Source organism: Clytia hemisphaerica, unplaced genomic scaffold (genome assembly GCF_902728285.1).
Source record: "Clytia hemisphaerica strain Z4C2 unplaced genomic scaffold, Clytia hemisphaerica genome assembly, whole genome shotgun sequence".
Classification (NCBI taxonomy): Eukaryota; Metazoa; Cnidaria; class Hydrozoa; order Leptothecata; family Clytiidae; genus Clytia; species Clytia hemisphaerica.
Window position 1 is genome coordinate 37633 of NW_027104166.1, and position 25263 is coordinate 62895.

Sequence of the window (25263 nt, forward strand, 5' to 3'; positions counted from 1 at the left end):
GAAATTTAAACAAGCACAAAATGACCGGGCTGAAAGAACTCAAAGATTGATGAGGTGCCTCGAAATGCCTTCACAATATTTCAGTGAAATCTTTTTATAAATCAATGAAAAAGCAAATCAAGATTATACTGTGAAAATTTCTAGCCAGCACCTTCAAAATTTATCATTTAAACTAACAGGAAAGTTGTCATCTTGAATATAGTTCTTATAATTTCAATTTTGGCGAAAAACTATTGTTTCCACAAAATACCCCTAAAATATGTCCAAAATTAGTTCAAGTGTTCTATTGGGTACAGATTCAAAGATATCTAGAAACAAAAAACTTTTTGTGAAGGAAAATAAGAGAAAAAAATGAAAATCTATCTACCAATAATAAACTGAGCATCTTGATGTTCTTATAAAGCTCGGAGACAGAGATGGAACAGCAATTAACTGAAAAGACAATGCTGTACATATTCCAGCCGCGGCTTTCTTATACTATGGTCCAATATACACACTGTACCATACTAGTTTGTATACTTTTTGACATTTACAGTCAATATAAATAAATTTTCAGTCTGGTAATAGGATATGTTTAAAGAATTGTTTTCATGTCTTTTTCAATACTTGAAGTTTCTTGCTTTTACACATTCATCAGTTGATTAGAATTGTTCACATAATTGCCAAGCTTTTAATTGTATAAACCATAACCAGAACATTTTTGCAGTGAGTTTGTATTGTACGTAGTCTCAAGTTTTTCTGAAAAAGCTTCTTCATCGATCAGTTCATTTTGACTACCAGTCAAGCAATCACTGGAGATGTATGCTTTTTTCTTTTTCATACTCCTGATGCCCATGGTCATAGACAAGATAGATGTCAAAATGTATAAACATCAGTCAGTCATCCATCACGAGTGATCAGATTATAAAGAAACATGCAAGATTGCTGTTGGAAATCAGTTCAAGCAAAACAATTATATGTGGACAGCAGAGGGTCTTTTCGAGTGAATCTTTAAACTATTTTCCATAGTCATTTTGTCTTTCTGTAAAAAACCGTTTTACAAGCAGTCCCAGTTCGCTCAGTTCAGGGATAGACTGCTTATCAAGGTCTCGTAGTATTTCTCTGCCAATCAAGTTTCATTTAAATGACATTTTGCAATTTTGTCAATTGATTGGTTTGCCAAGAGTTCTTCATGCTTCAACTTCTTCATGTTGAGAATCTGTCTTTGACTTTTAAATTTACTATTTACATCAGCCATTATTTAGCTTGTTTTGATTTTTTCAAATTCTCGGAATTTGTAAAATGGCGGGATTATGCTAATCGACATACGTTTTGCGTACATGCCTAAAAGTACTTTCGTTTTTAAAGTGCACCAGGGCTTATATCCCCCGTCAACGCGTCCATCAGAATCATCAATAGCGTAAGGGGGTTAGATAAGCCATGGAGTCGAGGGTGTTATAATGTAATAATTAGGTAATTGCTTTCACCGGGCTATTCAGCAGAGCAGTTCTGACTGATACAGCGGTGTAAAACAGGCTGACTCATTGTAGATGTTTAAAATGTAACTTGATTAGTTATACACGTTTTTTTTTTATAAGGAACACGTTTATAAGGAACTCGAGGCTGAAAATGGTTAAAAAAATAAGGAATTGTTAAGGAACTGCTCAGGCTGAGAATAAGTGGATTTGAAAATAGTGTACCTTATTGGGACTAATTTGACCAAATTTTGATCTTTCAAGGGGCAAAAAGCTCAAAATTTCCTATGTAGTAAGGAACTCCATAAGGAACTTTGAGACTGAAATTCTCTGTAAAAATAAGGAATTCCAGGCTCAGAGCAAAGTTAAGGTTCCTTATAAAAAAAAAACGTGTAATACCTAAAATTGATTTTATTGTTTCCTTTTAATCATACTTTCTGTTCTGATATAATATTTCAATTGGCAACAACTTGACCAAATTGAAAAGTTAGACCACACATCAAAAACATCAAAAACGATCAAAAAGGTAAATAAGCTGCACGTTTTTTATAAACAAACTATATAAGAACATTTGGCTTCAATGGCCGAAATATTAAGAACAAGTTAAGAATACAATTTTTAAAGCTTTGTAGACTGGAAAACACCCCCATTTCTTAGGAAAATGGACATAAATACTCACAAAATGGTGAAAATGAGAATATGTTAAGAACATTTTTAGGCTTAAAACTCAAAAAGTTAAGAACAAATTTTCGATGTTCCTATAAAAAACCCTGTATGACTAAACTGATATTTTTCCCAGGTGGCTGCAATGAACTTGTTGTATTGCAGCCGCTTGTAAAATCTTATTCGAGTAGCCTTAGCTTTACTGATGAAAAATTGACTTTTAAATTTTTTCAAGGGGGTGGTCAAACGCCCTTTTGAGTCACTCGGTATTGTGAATACTTACTTTGTCGTCTGAATATAGTGTCAATAAAATAAAAATGAAGGAAAAAATTCTGAAAAAAATATTTACTTATTAAAATTATTATTATCGAGAAAAATTGCAAAAATTTGGCATCACGAAATATCATAGGTCCCACCTGATTTGATATGAAGTAAAATTGGTATAATTAATTTTTTTTGCCTTCAGTGAAAGATAATTTTTACAAACGTTCGTTTTGAAAAAAATGTGATACAATTTTCGGTGTCACATCCCAATTTTTAAAAGATCTTTATTAAGGCCCCATTACACCTAAGAATAAGGGGGAAGAATATATCTCTGCAGCTGTTACGATTCGTAAATTCTTGTTCTAGATACACGTAAAAATATTCAAAAATGGAAAATCTCAGAGTTTTTCCAAATTTGCCATCTGTTAATTTTTGTAAATTCTGCCGTAAAATTACACGGAAGAATGTAAAAAATTTATCAGATTAATTTTATTGCAAAGGGCAAAACGGAAGTTCTTTAATTCGATATTTTTCCCTTTTTTCGAAACCCCCCAACTTTCGAAAGGGAAAATCCTTTGTAAAGTTTGTTTGCACAGTCTACACAATAGCCAAAATTCCACACTAATCCCCACTTTCAATAGGCTGCTATTGTTGAATATTCTTCATAATTTTCCATTCCTTTGGACACCTCCAAAGGAATAGAAAATTATGAAATTAATTAAACAATAGAAACTGAGATTAGGGAGATAATTTTTCAGCGAATTCTTTATACTATTCTTTCAACTGATTACACAGGAGAATTTAATAAAATTGCTCCCAAGTGTCAGGTGTGCAGTAAATTTCACATTATTCTTCCTTTATATTCTTAGGTGTAATGGGGCCTTTAGAGCATTTTAAACTGCTAAAGTGTGAAAAAAGGGAGATTTTTTTCAGAAAAGAATATAAAACATTTTTGACTTTCTTACCCAAAGATGATGCAATAAACACAACGAAACATACGGAATTTTTAAAAGATTTTTTACTATAATTAACTGCTAAAGTGTGATAAAACAAAGTGGACTTTTTCAAAATAAGAATATAAAAACGAAATTTTCACCATATCAAAAACACAAAAGACACGTTTTAGCGTAGGAAAGGACATTGACCTTTACTATTAAAAAAACTTTTCAATCGAAACAGGGACTTCACTTTCAGATAATCTGACCGCCATAAACTGTGAAATACGTCATTAAAGGTGAAAGAATGAGCCCTAAATTGATCGAAAAGAGCCCGCCGTTATGACAGGGGACATCATACAATCATAAGAACAAATTATATAAGAAACAAAAATGTTAAGAACAAATTGAGAACATTTTAAGGCTTTGCGGACCCTGAAACACCTAACTTCTGAGGAAAATGGAGAAAAATACTCGGAAAAAAATGGTGAAAATAAGAACATGTTAAGAACATTTTTAGGCTTAAAAATCACAAAGTTAATAACAATTAAAGGCTTCAAAAAATTTGGATGTTCTTTTTAAAAAAGTGTAATAGAAGAAAGAAATTTTCACCATATTATAAACGCAAATAGCACGTTTTAGCTTCACTTTCAATCAAAACAGGGACTTCACTTTCAGATAAGTTGACCGCCATTATACTGTGAATTACGTCATCATAGCTCTAAACGAATGAGCCTTAAATGAGAACGAAAAGGACCCCACCCTTATGACAGATGCAATCGCAATCATAAAGACATGGTTACTTTTTCTTAAGAGCACTCTTTCAAAAATGAAATTAAACCTATACGTTTTTTAATAAGACCAAACTATATAAAAACATAAGGCTTCGATGTTAAGAACAAGTTAAGAACATTTTAAGGCTTCGTGGGCTCTAAAACACCCAATTTCTTAGGAAATTGCACAAAAATACTCACAAAATGGTGAGATTAAGAACATTCTAAGAACATTTTTAAGCTTAAAACTCAAAAAGTTAAGAACATCCGAAGGCTTATAAAAAAAACGTGTATGTGACCTTGGTTGCAACTTTTAAATTTAGACTTTTACACTTGGCCAAACAGAGAAGTGGTCGGGTGGCTCAGTCGGTAGAGCATTCGCCTTACAATCTAAGGGTTGTGGGTTCGATCCCCGGCGACCGCCAACTCAGCGGATGAGTAGCTTAGATTGGGTAATCTGATCTAGGCGGTAAGTTACTGGGAGCTGAGAGTAGGTGTTAAATAAAATTAAAATTAGGCCATATTATTATAATTAGGTAGTTTCTTTTACCGGGTTATTCAGCAGAGCAGTTCTGACTGATACAGCGGTGTAAAACAGGCTGACTCATTGTAGATGTTTAAAATGTAACTTGATTAGTTATACACGTTTTTTTTTTATAAGGAACACGTTTATAAGGAACTCGAGGCTGAAAATGGTTAAAAAAATAAGGAATTGTTAAGGAACTGCTCAGGCTGAGAATAAGTGGATTTGAAAATAGTGTACCTTATTGGGACTAATTTGACCAAATTTTGATCTTTCAAGGGGCAAAAAGCTCAAAATTTCCTATGTAGTAAGGAACTCCATAAGGAACTTTGAGACTGAAATTCTCTGTAAAAATAAGGAATTCCAGGCTCAGAGCAAAGTTAAGGTTCCTTATAAAAAAAAAACGTGTAATACCTAAAATTGATTTTATTGTTTCCTTTTAATCATACTTTCTGTTCTGATATAATATTTCAATTGGCAACAACTTGACCAAATTGAAAAGTTAGACCACACATCAAAAACATCAAAAACGATCAAAAAGGTAAATAAGCTGCACGTTTTTTATAAACAAACTATATAAGAACATTTGGCTTCAATGGCCGAAATATTAAGAACAAGTTAAGAATACAATTTTTAAAGCTTTGTAGACTGGAAAACACCCCCATTTCTTAGGAAAATGGACATAAATACTCACAAAATGGTGAAAATGAGAATATGTTAAGAACATTTTTAGGCTTAAAACTCAAAAAGTTAAGAACAAATTTTCGATGTTCCTATAAATATATATAAAATATATAAAACATTTTTGACTTTCTTACCCAAAGATGATGCAATAAACACAACGAAACATACGGAATTTTTAAAAGATTTTTTACTATAATTAACTGCTAAAGTGTGATAAAACAAAGTGGACTTTTTCAAAATAAGAATATAAAAACGAAATTTTCACCATATCAAAAACACAAAAGACACGTTTTAGCGTAGGAAAGGACATTGACCTTTACTATTAAAAAAACTTTTCAATCGAAACAGGGACTTCACTTTCAGATAATCTGACCGCCATAAACTGTGAAATACGTCATTAAAGGTGAAAGAATGAGCCCTAAATTGATCGAAAAGAGCCCGCCGTTATGACAGGGGACATCATACAATCATAAGAACAAATTATATAAGAAACAAAAATGTTAAGAACAAATTGAGAACATTTTTAAAGGCTTTGCGGACCCTGAAACACCTAACTTCTGAGGAAAATGGAGAAAAATACTCGGCAAAAAAAATGGTGAAAATAAGAACATGTTAAGAACATTTTTAGGCTTAAAAATCACAAAGTTAATAACAATTAAAGGCTTCAAAAAATTTGGATGTTCTTTTTAAAAAAGTGTAATAGAAGAAAGAAATTTTCACCATATTATAAACGCAAATAGCACGTTTTAGCTTCACTTTCAATCAAAACAGGGACTTCACTTTCAGATAAGTTGACCGCCATTATACTGTGAATTACGTCATCATAGCTCTAAACGAATGAGCCTTAAATGAGAACGAAAAGGACCCCACCCTTATGACAGATGCAATCGCAATCATAAAGACATGGTTACTTTTTCTTAAGAGCACTCTTTCAAAAATGAAATTAAACCTATACGTTTTTTAATAAGACCAAACTATATAAAAACATAAGGCTTCGATGTTAAGAACAAGTTAAGAACATTTTAAGGCTTCGTGGGCTCTAAAACACCCAATTTCTTAGGAAATTGCACAAAAATACTCACAAAATGGTGAGATTAAGAACATTCTAAGAACATTTTTAAGCTTAAAACTCAAAAAGTTAAGAACATCCGAAGGCTTATAAAAAAAACGTGTATGTGACCTTGGTTGCAACTTTTAAATTTAGACTTTTACACTTGGCCAAACAGAGAAGTGGTCGGGTGGCTCAGTCGGTAGAGCATTCGCCTTACAATCTAAGGGTTGTGGGTTCGATCCCCGGCGACCGCCAACTCAGCGGATGAGTAGCTTAGATTGGGTAATCTGATCTAGGCGGTAAGTTACTGGGAGCTGAGAGTAGGTGTGGCGCTCCACCTCAGCATTCGATCTCCCAGGTCTAGTGCAAATAGAAAAGGGGATAACTCCCTCACTTCCGGCTCCGCTGACAGCCACACGATGAATATATTTACTTACTTACTTACTAAACAGAGAAACTTTTTGAATTCTGAGTCTTTAATGTTGTCAAAATATCGAAAGTTAAAAACAAACAAAATTTTATACCTGGTTTTTAAAGGATTCGCTTTTTTTATAAGCGCTCTCAAATTTAGACTTGTGTTACACTTGGCCAAACAGAGCAAAAGCCCCAAATTAAGCCTCAAGCCACTATTAAGGATTTCTGGGACCTAAAGATTTGGAGTTCTGAGTTTCACTATTGTCAAAATATTCAAAATTCAGGGCAATCTATATTTTATTTTATACAGCACCACCTGTCTCACTTTTAGAGAATAATAGCTCTTAAATTGGTCATGCCACTATTTTCCAAATACAAACATGCGGTATTATATACTGTGTAATGCGATTTCGAATTCGAATACTGCTTCTATCTATGTAAGGGTTTTTCTACAAGAATATATGCTTTTTTATAAGAATAAAAAACACGAGGGTCAATTGTGGCCAAAACTGATGAACTAATTAATAGAAATTCCACCCTAAGATTTCAGAAATGACTTCAAATGCTTATTCTAAGTTTCAATAAAAGTTGATAGTTAAAATCTTTTTCTTGAAAAAGATCAAAAGAAGACAATTGTATTGATGTCAAAAGAGGGCAATGCGTTGACTTTAGACGGCCCGCTTTATGGCCACTTTAATTCACAGTATATAGGCAGGGCAAAAAGCGGACCGTCTAAACTAGAGCTTTAATCCTAGCCAAGCGAGCTCATCTCTCGCTTGTTTCTTACTCCGATACGTCTTTTTGTCATCGAAGCACGAAGCTATTATAAAGACATCGAGTAAGAAGCATTATCGAGTATGGAGCTTGCTTGGTTTGGCTGGTTAAGCCAGAAAATCATGAAAAAGAACAAAAATCAAACATCCGTTAAAAATTACTGGTTCTTGGAAAAATGGTTAAGGTATACAGGCTTTTTTTATAAGAACAATTTCATAAGAACACGAGGCTGAAATCTAAGGACAAATTAAGAACGATCCCAAGCCTCAGATTTCAGAAATTACTTAGAAAGCCAAACGTAAATCTCGTGATCCAAGCCACGATAAACTTCCAATATGAATATCACGATATCACTGGGTCGATAAACGCAATTACTTAGTAAGAACTGATTTTATTAACAGATTTTAAACCCATTTTAAACTTTTAAGTAAAGCATCTAAGCCTTTTAAGAACATCGTAAGAACATTTACGCCTGAACACTCCAAAAAATTAAAAAAAGCCTAGCCTGAGCTACTGAATCTACTAGACTTTGAAAAAGAAACGTGTAAAGTATAAGAATGAGAATTTCTTACCAGCAATTTCTTTATAGTGGTTTTGATCTTGTTTGGCAAAGGTGGTTGATATAGAGGAATATCCAGATAGCCAAATCTCAACATGGACTCGTGAAGTGAATTCCCTTGATTTGATGCATCTATAAAGAAAGATTGATTGCTGAGAATCAGTTTATTGTCTCAGGGATAACATTAACAGAAGCAGTACGTTTATTTATAAATTTAAATTTTTTTTCCATAGAAAAGAGGTTTTCCAATACTTTCAATTGTATGATTTGTAAACTTGCAACGACATCATATTTGTGACGGAAAATTCACTCGATATGTAAATTTGAAAAGTTTTTTTGATAATCACAATTTCTTTCTCTCTGGGGGTCGCTTTTTCGCTAAAAATCAGTCTCTCGAGGGTCAGGGTTCGTAGGTCCGAATTTTGACCCCTCGGACAGCAGGTCTAACTCCCCTGGTAAAATTTCTTGATAAGATCTGAAAAGATCGTTGAAGATCTTTCAAGATCTTTAATAAGTAAGAATCTTAAAAAATCTTTGTAAGATCTTACAACGATTCTTAGGCAATCTTGAAAATTTCTTCCAAAAAAAAGATCTTTAAAGATCTTGTAAATAAATTGTTAAGAATTGTCAAGATTCTTTCCGCATATTTATAGTAAGAAAATTTATTATTTCTTATTAAGTTCTTAAGCAGAATCTTACGAAATCTTGAGCCATAAATTATTTTAAGATTCTTTGCGTAACTTATAAAGTTTTTATAAAGAGACATTCCAAATCTTAACTAACTATTATGTGCAAAGAAGCTTTAAGATTCTTAGTGGTTCTTATCAAGTTCGGGTTAAGAATCTTAAAAACACGTAAATTTCTGGTTATGATTGTTTTTCATAAGAAGGAGTCTTTAGACTCAAGGAGAGTATTTACGAATCAGTTTTTGGTCAGCTTCGAAATACGGTAAGTGGTTTTTCTTTTGTGTGTTTGCTATCATTGACTGTATTAATGAAATAGGTGATTAATGGGAAGTATTCACGAGGTCATCAGTTGAATGCTGTCACTCGAGCGAAGCTTTCGGCCCTTATTCAATAACTGAAGGGGGATAGTAGCAAGATTCCGTCAGCGACCGTAGTGCAGTGGTAGAGCATCCGCCTACGGTGCGCAAGGTTGTGGGTTCAACCCCCAGCCGGGTCATAAGATTCCCAAAATGGTACGTGATACCTCTCTGCTTGATGCTCAGCAATTAAGAGAAGAATCTAGGGTAAGTGGAGCAATCCAGGGAGAAAGAGTGGCACCCTCCCCTAGACCGCAGCTAAGCTTCATCTGGATAAGCGATATATCGTATATACCCGCTTACATTCAATAAAAACCTTGGACTAAGCTATATCCGTTATCTTTGATCAGATTTTTTTGTAAAGTAGTGAACCCGCAAAATGATGATGCAGTGCAATTTTGGCCTGGTATCAAAAAGCGCTACATCATAGAAAAGCAATGAAAAGTAGTAGATATAACATTGTTGCATTTACACCGTTAACGAGAAGAAAACTTTCAAAAAAAAACTTCGATCAAATAATTTTGCTTGGGCAGAATTGAAAAATTCCAGAGCTCTTTGGAGTTATAAATAGATAGAGTTGATATCTATCATATATAGCCCAGTAATCTAAGACTTTTAGATTTAGTCTTTCAATAGTTTTCACGGCGTTTACGGCCCGTCAGCTCAGTTGTCTATGAACTGAGCGGAACATTGGAGCAATTTATGGAGCAATGGCCAACTGGTCAAAGGCGTCAGTGTCTCAAAACAGGGGTATCCCCGCTCCATCCAATGTTCCGTCCAGTTCATAGATAGTCGAGCCGGCTGGCCGTGGACCCCGTGAAAACAATCGAAAGACTGTCTAAAAGTTGTAGATTACTGGGCTATCCACGTAAAATATCGATTCTATCTATCTTGGAAGGAGGGGGGGGTGCGATCCGGGTACCTTGACCACTCGGCTATCGCTCCTTAAGAAACATTAGCGAGTTTATATATTTGCACTTTCGAGGACGGTTGAGTGACTAAAGCGATTTGGAATAACCCACCCGCAGTTTTGACCCGAAAAATCGAAGACGGTAAAAGCGCTGATTTACCGTCGTACTCAGTTGGTCAGGATCTAGTCAAATTAGAACCTTGCCGTCTCCGTCGAAGAAAAACACACATACAAAATCGATATTGCCGGATAAGAGGATAACTTACTTCGAACGCTTGCGGAGGCTGTACGGTTGTTTCTCGCAGACATTAAGGATGCTCCAATATTCGTACTTTGGTCTTCGAAAAGTTTGAATAATCCCCAACCTGTCAAAAAAAATGGAATCTTGTCAAAAATCATTTTTAGTATAAGAACACTCTTTAAGAATAGTTTAAGAACAGCCCACACATTTTGGATGGGAAATAAGTGGCCTTTCATTTTCCATCTAAGAGTTTCTTCTCTAACTAAATATCGCAAAATGCAATAGGCTGTTCTGCGTAGAAAAGAAAAGCCTTGGCGTCTAGTATAGGCTAAACTTTATCATGTCAAGGATACTATAAATTACGAGAAGAATAGTCGTTCGCTTTAAGTGTGCAATAATTTTTGTTTTGCTCGTCATTTTAACCAATATTTCAATTATAACATTGAAATATAACATACTGTACTGAAAAGATCATTCAGATCACTATATTTTTTAGGAAAAATAATTAAAAAAATTAGAGACTTAAATGAAGATTTAAAAAATAAGAGAAAAGCCGAGGGTAAGAAAAAATGAATGGTTATTATAAACTTCCAACCCTTTAGAAATTATAGATTATTAGAATTTTGGACTGAAGATCGTAACGAAAGTTTGCTTGAAACTTTGAGTATCAAACAATTCTAATCTCAACTTCAATTTATTGTGTAGAAATTATTTTAAATGTATACCAATAAGTCTCTCCGAATCAAAAGATCTTGTTGATGATTGTCCCCTCAAGTCATCCATCAAGTTTTGACTTTCGTAAATTTGCTTCTCAAAAACTTCAACGAAAATGATGGAACGTTGAAAAAGTTGAGTGGCTTGGAAAAATTTCTGTTGAGAAAGAAAAAAGATGAACGAGTAATTTTGTCATAGTTTGTCATAGTTTGTTTAAAGTTAGCCTAGTTAACTAAGCCCGCATTCACAAGGCTAAGAGGCACGGTTTACGGCAATATAGCGTTTTCAGCGCTTTAAGGAAATTTTTATATTTAAATCCACGGATTTTTAAGATATTCAGTCACAACTAAAAAAATGTTAGATTAAACCAATTTCGACTAAATCAATCTAGTTTGGGTTTCTAGGCTATCATAACGGAAAACCTACACGTTAAAGGAAAATGACGTAATATGTGCACCATAAAATTTATGTTGCAATTTATGGTGTCAAATAGCGCTAAAAAATTTAGTTACTGATACCGTAGTTTTAAGTAACGAAGGAATTAAAAATGCTGTGATCCCTCTTTTTCCTTTATGCTACGCTACCTATGTCTATTAAAGGGACATAAAAGTACTGACGAAATTTGTAAACAAACCGTATGCAGCGGGACACAAAATCAAAACAAATGTCACATGTCAAAATAAAAAATCAATACAAATATTGCTGATTTTGATTGTTTCAATTGTTTTCTACAAGTTTGTTTTGGACACGTGATTTTAATTGTTCTCTTTAATGACACGTGGTTCGCGCAATGTTTACATTTTGCTACTTTTATGTCACTTTAAAGGCTATTCAATAAAAATTATGCATTACCTGGTGTAAACCAAACACGAAAGCATTTTCAAGAAATGTTGATCGTTTCCATGGCGTTGACAAAATGGCTTCTCCATCGTTACAAAATGTTACCTGAATGTAAAAGAAAATAATGGAGGCTTATGTACAAGGGGTCTTGCAAAGAGTTATGTAGGTCTTTTTTCACATGTAGCTAAGTCGGCCAACTTTCTAATTTAACTTACAATCTCGGTCAAATTATATAAGTCGTAAGTCTAGCGTTAAAACTCAGAGTTAAAACCATTGAGTTTCAAGCCCGAAGGGCTAGAGGTCAATCTCTAACCTTTCTCAGGCAAGAAAAATTGAAGCCTTAAAATATGCGCCGTATTTTTGATGACGGATTGAATCTAGCAATTCCTTTGTTTTCAAGTGATATATTTTTCGAAATTAAGCGGTAAATTTTAGTTTCAATCTGTCATTTGTGTAAAAACCAGGCGGGTCGCTCAAGGCCGCGCAACTTTGGTAGGATTTGTTGGCTTCAAATCCTACCAAAGAGATTGACCTCTAGCCCTTCGGGCTTGAAACTCAATGGTTAAAACTCTACCCTTCCAACTTAATTTAGAGCACTTCCAAATCGTTTGTGGTTGTAAGATTTCGTGGGAATTTCCCTTTTTTCTCGAATATTATGACCGCATGATTGTAGCTAAAATTTACGAAATTCGATTCGCCAGAGCCACTAAAAGCTAAGAATTGCATTGAGCAGTAAACTAATTTGGTACTTTTGACTTGAATAAATTTTGATAAAAGTAAATCGAAGGCTTCAAGAAATATTATATAACCTTTCCATTTGGATTTCGTATGGAGAGAACGATCCTGACTTCTTTGTTAGCTTGAAAGTTGACCAACTTGTCTATCTGTATACCAACGTCACATTCGATGCTGAAAAGTAGATTTGTATAGCATTATATTGACGGTCTCAAATACTTTCTTTTTGTTACAGTGCCATAGCAACCGGGGGTAGGGGGTATTCGCCCTCCTAATAATTATTACAAAGATGGTTTCTTAAAACCGACTATTCAAAACATTAAGAAAATGTAATTTTTCTTTTTGAGTTTACCTTATTACACGAATATTACTAGTCATTTTATTAACACGAATTGAAAAATTTCGTGTTAATAAAAACCCCTTAATTAAAACCAGCTTGGTGTACTTGAAAAAGGCCGTTGAATACTTGCCTAGTAATATTCGTGTAATAAGGTATTTATTTTTGGTATATTTTCCAGCAATGTAGAGGCCTAATTTTTCAAATTCAACCAAACCCCAATCAGCCTAAACCATATTAGTAGCCCTATAACTGGTTTGATTAAAGGAAATTGACGACTTCAAACCTTGGTAAAACAACATCAGGTGATTTTGCCACGTGCTCAATTTCTTCGTCTTCCGGGATTCGGTCATTTGAAAATTCACCAGGGCTGTTCATTGGTTGTGTTATAGGTGAAGTTATTGTTTTTGACGATGTTGCGCCATCAGGGAGTGTTGAATTGAATGAGTAATTTGGCTGGCTGAAAATATAGAGAGCATTTAATGTCATTCATTCATTCATTCATTCATTGGGCCATTCCATTTTGTATCCATACAGGGGGGTGGACGAACATCTCAAGAGGGTAATCTAAGAAAAATTTCCAGGGGGTGTTTTTTTTCATTTTTCAAAGGGGTTTAAAAGTTATTCTAAAATTATTCTAAAAGAGTTTTTTTTGAAGACTTTGCCATTTTCCAGGGGGAAATTTTCAATAAATTTTTTTTTGCCTTGAAAAGGTTCGTCCAACCCCCTGTATGGTTTACTGTTGCATGAAATGTTGGGTTTATTTGCACAAGTCATAAAATTGCAGCTTTTTAATAAAAATAATTGGAAATCATATTGGACGAACTTTGATCGCCGCTAAACATTTTCATCCAATATTTTTATTCATGTTGCTTCCAATGTTTGATGCATTTGCAAAACCATGTTGGATGAAAATTTTGACGTTTTCAGCAAATGACTTTCATGCAACACTTTCATGCAAAATTTTGAATTTTTCTACGTGACTTTTACCCAAAATTTCTTCCTACAAAGAATTCGAAATGTTGGATCTGTGTATAAAAGTCGTTACGTCTAGTATAGGCTAACCTTCCTTGTGTTTGAAGGGGCGATAAGTTCGATGCTGTTTTATTGTTTCTATTCCTCCATTTCTTCGATTTACTGTTTGTATTTGTTGATAGATTTAACACGTCGGGCGGATGTTGAGTGATGGGCGTTCTAACGGGCGGGCTATTTGGTTTGATAGGTGGAGGAAGGGCAGCTTGAATAGGAGGCTGCTGATGGAATATGGTAGCAATGTGTTTTGATTCCTAGGAGGAAGAGAATTAAAATTAATTCGAGTTTGTTTCCTTGCGAAGTTAAGAATTTTACATTTTAATAGTAATAAACAAGCTGGAACGCTGATTGGACCTACCTGATGATGAAAGTTAGATAATAATGCGAGAAGAAAAATGAAAAAAATCAGTCAGAAAATATAGCGTTTAGCGAAAATGCATACTAACGCAATAAATTCATCATTGATTGTTGATAGGGGGAGGGGGAAGGGTTGAAGGGAAAAAATAGAAAGTTCTGGTCGCAAAAATCAGTTTTATTGACAATTGAATCATGCTTGATGGTGAGCATTGTTATCAATAATGTTTTTGTGTAAAAAAACATAGAAATATAAGGAAAAAATCCAATGAAAATCTGCAAAAACAGCGATTTCCGGCATTTTCAACCGGAAAAAACTTTTTCTCAAAAATCGAACTCGGCCATGTTTGGAGCATTGCGAATACGCATTTTTTCTGCAAAAAATCAGAAAAAAGTAAGGATGAAAATTCGAGAAAATGTCAAAAAACCGGTTTTTCTGGCATATTTCCGGCATTTTCAACCGGAAAAAAATGTTTTTCGAAAATCGGGCTCCGTCACATTTTAGGTATTGTCATTTTGCATGCAAAATTTCATGAAAAAAATATAAAATACAGCTCGAGAAATTCAAGAAATACTGTCTTTCCGGCGAAAATAGGTTGTTCCGGAGATTTCTAAATAGTTCCGGCTTCAAAAATAATTGAAAATTGAAACATGCTTGATGGTGGGCATTGCTATTAATAATGTTTTTGAATGAAAAAACAGCCAATTATAAGGAAAAAGTCCAATAAAAATCCAGAAAAATGGCGATTTCCGGCATATTTCCAGCATTTTCGGCCGGAAAAATTTTTTTTCTCAAAAATCGGACTCGGCTATGTTTTGGGCATTGCTAATACGCATCTTTGGGCAAAAAATCTGAAAAAACTAATGATGAAATCTCGAGAAAAGCTGGTAACCGACGGACGGACGGACGGACGGACGGACGAAGGTTAATTTATAGGACCTCCAGGTAGGTCCAAAAAGTAAGAGGCATCTATATAGAGGTCTGTGAATCTGACTCAAACTCAAATAGCTTCAACAATTTAGTTATAGTTCCTTTAGTTGCGTAAAATATTAAACAAAAGTTGAAAATTGAAAATTGAAAATTGAAAACTCTCGAACAATGAGTTAAGTATCTACGAGAAAAAAAAACATCAAATATAGTCACCCCTCGATTCTTTTATTGTGGTCACAAACTTACTAACTTATTTTCATAAAAATATTTGCTGGTATAACCAGGACAGTAGTTAAATATACTTACAATGGGTATGCATTTTTTTGTATAATTATAATATGTTGACGATTGGCCGAAATTTCGGACAGAAAGTTTAAAAGTTGCCTAATTTTCATTCAAAGAAAACTTGCTGGTATAACCACTGACTTCCAATCCCGAAGGGCTAGACACGAGACTCCTGGATAGGAAATGAAGCCCCTTATTTTTCACACAAACGCTAGTATATCATAAGATTTTGAAAATATGCCGCGTGAAAACAATGAAAGTGCTAGATTTAATCCATTATTCTAAATGCGGCGCAAATCTTAAGGCTTCACTTTTTCTTGCTTGAGAAAGGATGAAGATTCACCTCTACGGGGCTTTAAACTCAACAGATATAACCAGCACCTTTAATCGACCGTCGGAGGCGGTTTTTTTCATAGTGGTACGCTAATCTCGTTTTGCCTTGGCTCCTTACTTTGTCTACCATTTACTTACGGTTTTTTTAACTAGATTACCCAGGTGTTTCCCTTTTTTTTTTCTCTGAATGTCTTTTATTCGGAATTAAAAAATCGAGACATGAAAAATGACTATATTGTAATCTGTTTTCAATGAATAATCTAAAATGTACTGGCGATGACATGTAGGCGTTAATAATGCGCGCGCGCGCTCTTTCGCGAGCGTGATGCGTGATGGAAGGCGGTCGTTTCAGTGTGGTTTACATCCACACTGTGACCTAATTATACTTACAATAGGTGTGTATTTATACTGTATAAGATGTTGATGATTCAAAATGACATTATCCTGTGTTTCCACGTCTCTTGAATTGATTAACCGGTAATACAATTCTGATTGTCCAAGCTAGAAAAAGATATTGAGATATAGTAAACTGTAATACAATAATGACCGGCTAGTGAGGGCTGTATTAAGGGCTCTGACCATAGTGAATTTTTCATAATTGCTGTGTTTAAAATGTGTTTTCTGACTGATGTAACCAACAAAACTATGACATGTTATACATTTTCTGTTAGACAAACTATTCCTGAATCTGAAAATTCAAAAATTGCATTGGAAAAATTTGATGAAGAAGAAAATGAAGACTTTCGCGAGGAAGAGTATTTCAACTTTGAAGAGCTTAGTTTCGGTGAAGAAAAAACATTTTGAAAAATTTTTCGCAGTAGATGGTGTATCTTTTACCGAATAATAAAAATTTTTGCGGAAAATTTTTGTAAATGCTTCTTTGTCTCGAAATCTTCAAAATAGTGGTTTTTCATCAATTTTTCATCTAGATTTTGCTTAAAAAAACAGTCATAACTTTTGACACATCTTTTTAGAAAAATTTTCCGCAAAATTTACAATAGTTCAATTCTTTGCGGACAGTTTGAAAAAAGTTCGAAACAAAAAGGTTAATTACCCATTAAAACTTAGCACTTTTTATAAAAGAAGGTGATGCAACATATTGTTAACGTCTTTTTAAAGTTCATAACGTCATTTTTGCAATTAAGTTCTTAATTACTCTTAAGGGGTTTGATTAAAAAGCAATTTATAAAAGCAATTCTTTGTTAAAAGTGGTAAAGAATCTAAAACATAACTTTTATGCTCAGATACTAAAATCAATTTTCTGACTATGGTCAGAGCCCTTAAGAAATATTGCCCGAGGTCAAGTAACGACCGAGCTTGCGAGGTTGTTGCGTTGACCGAGGGCAATATTTTCAGTACAGCCCGAAAAAACCGGTCATTATTGTATTTGTTAACCGTTTCATTCAGCTTCGATTGATTTTTAGCGCTTTATCCAGGAAAAAAGAGCGAAGTAAAGCAAAAAAAACAAGCGAAAAGAGATCAAAAATTGTTATAATTTCTGACGTCAGAAATAGAAAATGAGAAAAATGATGTCAACGCATTGTTCATTTTCTTTTGAAAAAGTGACGTCACAATGAATTTTCCTAACGACGGGCAACTCTGAGCAGTGTAGGCCCGTCGTCATGCGAAAAGAACCAATTGCATTGCGCAAAAAGCCGTGTAGCCCGCTTTGAAAAAGTAACCGGTTAACAATGAGAAATATTGCCTGAAGTCAAGTAAAGACCTAGCTTTCGCGTCATGAAGGCAAATTATGTCAACTTAGTGTCCATTTTCTTGAAAATAACTGTCGTCATAATGAATTTTCTTAATAAAAGGCAGCTCCGTGCTATGTAAGCCCGTCGTTGAATTGCGTAAAAACTCGTACAGACCACGTCAAAAAATTACTGGTTAACAATACCTAAAAACCTTTATAATTTGAGTGTCTCTATAACTTAAACTAAATTTTTGGTCCCCATAGCTGGAAAGTCGTATAAAAAGAATTCGAAAAAAATTCTAGGCCCCTCAAAGATCGAACTAGAGAGTTTCAGTTGCAGAAAGAAAAATCAAAGCAAAATTAATATCTATTGAGAAATGTTACAGGAGCAGGGTGTACCAGTAATATGAACCAAACCAATACTCTCCTCGACATATAAAGTTAGTCATAGAGTTATGATGGATTTTTCTGCTAAATCAATACGTAATGGAATCACTCAGTTGTCCTTCCCTCTAGTAGATAGTTATTTTTATAAGAATAAACCATATAAGAACATAAGGCTTCGTTGGCCAAAATATTATTTTCAAGGATTTACGGACCCTAAAAAATCTATTTTCTTAGGAAAATGGACAAAAAAAGTGACAAAATGTTGAAAATAAGAACATTCTAAGAACATATTTAGGCTTGAAACTTAAAAGGTTAAGAACATCCGAAGGCTTCAAAAATTCCCAATGTTCTTATAAAAAAAACGTGTATCCAACTACATAGATATCCTTGAGGAATTAATACCTGTGGTATGGAGTTCATATCCCCTTGAGACATTTCCAATTGGATAGCACCTGCTCTCATTGGACATTTCCACCTGAAATCAACATTTTTAAAGATTTATCATAAAAAAAAACCTTTCCTACGGTAGGGCCATGTATAGTGGATACACGAAGAAGAAGTTGTTGAGGGGAAATGCACTTTTTTATAAGAACAAACTAAATAAGAACATAAGGCTTCGAATGACCAAAATGCTAAGAGAAAGGTGTTTACAAGGGTTGATTAGGTTCACGTAAAGCAGTTTGCAGAGTTTGGCAAGGCTGCACTCGAGGAAAAATTCGGAAATACCAAGTTTCTCATTGGAAGAGCGCACCTGATAAATTTTGGTCCGGACAAGGTGTACCTATACCTCTGAAATTTGCCCAAAAAGACAAAAAATTGCAAAAATTAGCTGCACTTGAGGAGGAAATAGTTGAGCTCTGCACTTGAGGTTAAACAACCGTCTGTACTTGCACCTGAAAACCTCAAATTTTGCACCTGCTAAACTTTTCCGACTTTTCCCGAGTTGTGCGCCCGAGATCTCGAGCAAACGTGCCACACTCTGCAAACTGCCCTTTATCTAGGTAACAAATCACTGCACTATTTCATGAAAAATTACCTGCCACACGTGACTCTATTGAACGAATCAAAAAGCGTCAATTTGCACCAACCATATTCTACCATTTGTAATGATCTCATTGGTTGATCGTTGTCTTGGAAACCATCACTGTTATGAATGACGTCATTTTTCGTGATTTGTAATGACACGATCAGTGATATATCCTCACTTGGAAAACACCTGTTGAATTCAAAAATGTGAGTTTATTGATATTAAAATTAGACCAAGTTCAGACGTAACGGTTTTGTATCACTCCGTCCGAAACGAAAAGGTTCCGAAACACTGTGTGAATATCAAAATTCAAAACGTCAAAAAAGAAGACGTTACGGTTTTGCTCAACTATTTTCATCGGAACAGAACTGTTCCGCTTTCTTGCACCGAAACGTTCTTAAATCAGTATGAACACTTCCTGTCCGTAGCAAATTAATACCATACCAGAGCGATTTGAAACCGTAACGGCTGAATATGGTTTTAGAGTCTTTATTCCAAGGAGGGACTCATGTAAAAAAGGGGCGATTCGAAGTGCTGCTAGGTTTAACTTTCAACGCCTTTGAAAATCTCTAACAGGATCTCCCTCCCGAAATTTTTTTGTCAATTAATGTAAAAATTGTTTAAATCGGTCGAAATGGCAGCAAAACCTTACAAAGACAATTACAGATTTTACCATTATTAGGCTAATTTTCAGTTGACTCTCTCTAATATCGATTTTCAATAAGGAACCAAGAATTTTCTTCGAATACACGGGTTTCGAATTAAATTTTTGCTTAGCTTTAGCTTTGATCCCATGTAAATTTGCACGAAAAATATCAAGTAAACAGAACGAAAATTGGCCGTGTATCAAGCAATTTTAGCTCATTTTTCCATTTTGACAGACTTCAAAAAACATTAAAATAAAAAGTCAATCGTTTAATCATATTTCTTTTATTGGATTTAAAATAGAAAAACATCTTTTGAATGAACACCTGGCTTTCAAAAGAGAAGAAAGGAAATCTATCAACCTTTTATAAGGCATTTCCCCTTATCGCTCCTTTTATTTACTTGATTTTTTCTCTCGCGCCAGATTTAATTCGAAACCCGTGTATTAGAGAAAGATTCGAATTACAGTTAGTATTTTATACCAATTTCCAGCATAGGGAACCAATGCTTTAGTTCGATTTATATAAAGATTCAAATAGTAGAGGTTCGAATTAGAGAGAGTTGGCTGTAAGTAGGAAAAAGGATCGGTAAAATGATGAGGAGAGAAACTGCTCCAGTGCTACCATAATTATGCTTAAAGTCACATGGGATATTCGAATCAAAGATGGCAGATGTAGCTTAGTTTACAGGGTTTGAAAAGAGATGAATTGGTATGAACTGAAGTCAAAATCTCGTTTAATACTTACTTGAGGAAAAACTACATTTGTCACATGGAAAACTTCAATCAAAGATGGCAAACATAGCTCAGTTTATAGGGTTTGAATAAAGATCGGCTAATAAGAACTATAACAATAGCCTAAAATCTTGTTACTCACTTGGTCTAATGTCCGCATCCCTCATCTCATGTAATTTCAACACCTTTCTTTAGAGAAGGGAATAATAGGACGGTCGAGATCGCTGATGGAAACTATACTTCTTTGCTTGGTGACCAGAGAGGAAAAATATTTTTGTCCATCAGTGATTCCGACCTTCCTGTTATTCTTAACTCTAAAAGAAAGGTGTCGGAATTAGACATAGTTAAAGAACGTTCTCTAACGCTCAATATCGTTCGTTTTTTACTGGAACCTTCCATTTTATTTGTTTTTAAAATCGCTTGTAATGACACTACGGTATTACTCACTTTGGGAAAATTTGTTTCACACTTATCGTCACAAATCCTGGAGTCGTTCCATCATTGCCAAATCCAAAAGCACGTTCATGTAATTTATTCCCATTGTTTTGATGTAGAACTGGTAGGTTTCTTGTCTCGGAGACTTTATTTTGTCCTTTGTAAAGAGTTACTGAGATATGGTACATGGTGTTTTCTGATTGGTCAGTGGTGGTTGGCATGTGCAGAAAATCCCAGAAGATTGTGAATCCAGATCTGGAATAAAATGCAGACATTTCCTGTAATTCGAGCTTAGATTCGAGGTACACTTTTTTTTTATTACAACAAACTATATAAGATCATAAGCATAGTGCGGAAAGGGGGCTGACCCCCCCCCTCTTAAAATATCCCCCTAAACAAATATATGTGAAAGATCTATAGAGAGAGAAAGCGAAATAATAAACTCCTTTCTTCTTTTTGACTCAAACTACTCTAACAGAAAACTATCCTTCATGAAGACCAAATTTCATAACAGTGCTTGAAAATAATCTACAATATATATGTAAGCTCCCCACCCATTCTTAAACTATCCCCTTCCTTGCTATCCCCCCTTTTTTCATGACATTTTTTTATCCCACGTCTTCATTTTTTGGAAGGTGTCACCCCCCCTTAAGAAAGGGGGGAACGAAATATGAAAAAATTAAGAAGATTCCAAATAAAAGTTATAACCCTTTTGAGGGAAATTTCCAATCCGTTACTTTGGTACCTGAAGTATCCCATCTTGGGGGGGGGGGTACTAGGGTTGCGAGCGACCCTCGGACCCTTACCGGGACTAAAAAGGAGAAAACAAAGGAACATTTTGGGAATTTTGCGATCCTTAGCGGGACAAATTTGACCAATTTTGGCCAAATTTCGATCTTTCTGGGGGTAAAAAGTTGAAATTTTCATATTTCTCCTACCCTTAGTGGAACTGAAATTTGATTTTCTGAATTTTCCGACCCTTAGCGGGACTTTGGAGATCCAAAAAAGGTACCCTTAAGGGCGGCACATAACGCACCCTCCATTTGCCTAAGTACCCCCGGGGGCTCCACACTCCAAAAGTCCTAAACAAAAATTAGATGTATGTTCTTATGAACACCGTTTACGCACGGTACTTCTTGGTTTTTTGGGGCACGTACTAAAGATTAAATGTGCGTTTTAATACACAAAATCTGTTTTGTGAGTTAAACCATAATGTTTGTTCTCCCTCGAAATGAAGAAATTGTCTTGGTTGACATTGTTCATCACGTGACATCCGTGACAAATAAAACAAAGAAATGGTAAACTTACATGATAATTATTTAAATACAGTGAAAACAAAAACTAGGTAAAAATAAACACATAAAAAAAAGTAAACTTGGAAGACACTGGTACGGCTAGTTGTGTTAAAAGTTTCGCCATTATAAAAAATTCTAATACTAATGTTGAAATATTAACCAAGAAAAACTTCAAAATTTGCGAATCGTTGATTTCAAGGATTGAACCTAGACTTTTTTTTTAATATCGACACTCAGGGGTTTTGCTTTGTTTTTGGTAGGTTGGCGATTTCTAGATTCTAGGCCAGCGAATTCTTAGCAAACGCAGTGTATTCCCAGCTGGCACACAACGTTGTTTTAACGTTCAAATAACGTTATTTGGACGTTATGAATGTCAAATGGACGTTGTTTTGACGTTGTGTGCCGGCTGGGTTGATTAGCGTAAATATGTACCTGAGGTGCCGAACCGAACTTTTCGAACAATGAATTGCAATTTTTTTCGTGCCCTTGACCGCGGGCCTCAATAAGAGCCCTGGATACTATCTTCTCTCCAAAATATTTGGTTCTTCGAGTTAGTATATGTATATAATAATATTTGTGCTATCAATAATAAAAATTAATAGCGCTCCGCAATGCATACGTCATAATTATTACTTTTCACTTTTTTTGACATTTGTACGAGTTGCAATCCCACAATTCAACGCGGCTCAATTAAAGATACGTGCAAACTGTTATATATCTTTTGTCAAACGATGCAATTAACGTGCAAAAGAGATTAACGCAAAGTTTGATGGGATTGGAACTCGTACAAACACATCGAGAGTAATGATTATGTCAAAAATAAAATCTGCGCGGTGTGCTATTAGAAAAATTAACATATAAACAGAATACAGTAGTAGAGGTGAGCTATCGATCATGACTATCGATAATGACTATAGTAGCATAAGTCCTGAAATGAATTACACCCAAATCACACATCGCAAACGTGGGTAGAAAACGGTTCCCTGGAGTCGGCTCAGTTTGCGAATGAAAATCGTAATTTGAAGCATCTCTGTTTCGAGAAAATTTAATCCAATCGTTTCCGTATGATATAAATCGATAGTCATCATCGAATGACTATAGTAACCAAAGACGAATTACTGTAGAAATAAGCCCAAAGCCAAAAAAAAGTCACAAGCGGTCTTTTTGCTGAAAAGAGTTTACAGTCGGAAGAGACGATAGCATCGTATAGATTAAACCTTGAATCAAGTAAACAGGGATAATATGAAGATTGCTATAAACTGCTTTTATTTAATCTCATAACATATCGTTCATTGTAACAGCATCGTGGCTCTGTTCTGAATGCGTAAATTTTCCATTTTACCAAAATTTACCCAATCTTTTCAATTTTCATCGGAATGAGTTATAAAATGAGTTATATATCAACCATTTGCTTACACAGCATTTTTAAACACAAAACGACTTTCTCCCTCGGATGGGGGGGGGGTACTAGGTTTGCGAGGTGACGGGTATGTCCGAGCCGAAAATCGAAAATCGACCCTTTGAGAGACAAAATTTTGGTGATTTTGGGACCCTTTGCGAGACTTTTTCCTAAGTTTTGGTCCATTTTTTCCAGATTTGATTTTCACCAATTTTTGGTCAAAATTTTTGGAAATCGTGACCCTTTGAGAGAGAAATTTTTGATTTTCGTGATTTTGGGACCCTTTCAGAGACTAACTTTTAAATTTGTACCCCTTTGAGAGAGACTTTTGAGGAATGAGCAAAGGTACCCTTATGGCTCGCACATACCTGACACCCATTTTGCCTAAGTACCCCCCCGGGCTTTCTCATCTTTAGGCGCCGTTCGAATATGATTCTCAGTTTTATTGATTATCGAATCAGAAAGAGTGAACTGTAATCTTATTCGATTTCCTTGGATCTTTTTGTCGCCCTCATTCGACTTTTATTATCATTCTGAGCATCGTGATATTGAGAAGGTTTAAGCGTCACTGCGTCACCGAGATCTTGATTGCAGTCGTCGTTACAAGTTTTCTCACTAGGTATTGAAGGAAGGAGTGATACTAGCTCAATATTGTCATCTCTAAATTTACGGTTAGTTTGATGAACTTTCTCATCATTCTGAGCATCGTGACATTGATCTTGATCGCCAGTGTTAGGTATTGAAGGAAGGAGCGCAATATAGTCATCTCCTAATTTACGGTTAGTTTGATGAAACACAGGTCGATATCTTGTCAACTCTCGTAAAACTTGAATATACATTGTGAAATCAACATATTTTATAGCATCCAGATACTCAGTTTCACGTAGAGTTAACCCCGCAAAAAGCTTATCAGTTAGTAAGAGATCATTATTAGTCTTTTTAGCATAACATAAAAAAACAATGTATTTTAGATGCTTTGTCAGATGCACTAGTAAACCGAGAATAGAGATGCTTATGGAAAGAACAAGGATAAACCACAGTAGCACAAAGGTATATTGGAAGTAAAGATACGATGAGACTTCGCATACAACGGTTAAACGGACACTGTAAGTCCTGGAATGAATTACATCCAAATCACACATCGCAAACGTGGGTAGAAAACGGTTCCCTGGAGTCGGCTCAGTTTGCGAATAAAAATCGTATTTTGAAGCATCTCTGTTTTGAGAAAATTTAATCCAATCGTTTCCGTATGATATAAATCGATAGTTTGTTAGCCAGCTGATAAGATAAAAAACAAAAACATTATTCACAATGTAGAGCATTTTGGCTAAATATTCTGTAGCAATCCGCAAATTGTTTCCGCATTTCGTAAAAACTTTGTGATTGAAGTAATTGACACATATTTGATTTGCATCGATGCCCTAAAAAGAAAAACGAAACAATTCGTTAAATTCTATATTGATTAACATTTTCCGGACAAGAGAAATATCACGGTGAGTTTTACAGTGCAGCTTAATCTCAGATTCTTTTGGAAAAAATTCCATTCTAAATCCATACAGGGAATGGACGAACATTTCCAGTAGGTTACTCGAGCAAAATTTACAGGGGGTCTAAAAGAGCGTTTTGTCATTTTTTCAGGGGATGACAAATTATTTTAAAATTTCCAGCGGATAAAAGACTAATTTTAGTTCGTCCACCTTCACTATAAGATATGAAAAGAATTTTTCAGAGTTTTCTTTTGCAAATTTTGCTATTTTCCAGGGGATACCTATACACATCAAGAAATGTTTTTTTTACTTGA

The 25263-nt window shown here is 34.8% G+C and overlaps 1 protein-coding gene across 1 annotated transcript in view; it reads right to left on the bottom strand.

Annotated features, from left to right (window-relative positions):
- Positions 1-7512: 7512 nt before the first annotated feature.
- The window catches only part of LOC136814149 (uncharacterized), a 39101-nt gene continuing 21350 nt past the window's right edge, over positions 7513-25263 (bottom strand). Inside the window, exons 8-19 of the mRNA XM_067070662.1 lie at positions 20781-21023; positions 18965-19144; positions 18331-18403; positions 16239-16349; positions 13979-14199; positions 13200-13373; positions 12651-12750; positions 11854-11946; positions 11013-11157; positions 10313-10411; positions 8108-8226; positions 7513-7581 (exon numbers count right to left, since the gene is read on the bottom strand). Coding sequence (XP_066926763.1) covers positions 7513-7581; positions 8108-8226; positions 10313-10411; positions 11013-11157; positions 11854-11946; positions 12651-12750; positions 13200-13373; positions 13979-14199; positions 16239-16349; positions 18331-18403; positions 18965-19144; positions 20781-21023 — 1627 coding nt within the window. The remainder of the gene's footprint in view (positions 7582-8107; positions 8227-10312; positions 10412-11012; positions 11158-11853; positions 11947-12650; positions 12751-13199; positions 13374-13978; positions 14200-16238; positions 16350-18330; positions 18404-18964; positions 19145-20780; positions 21024-25263) is intronic.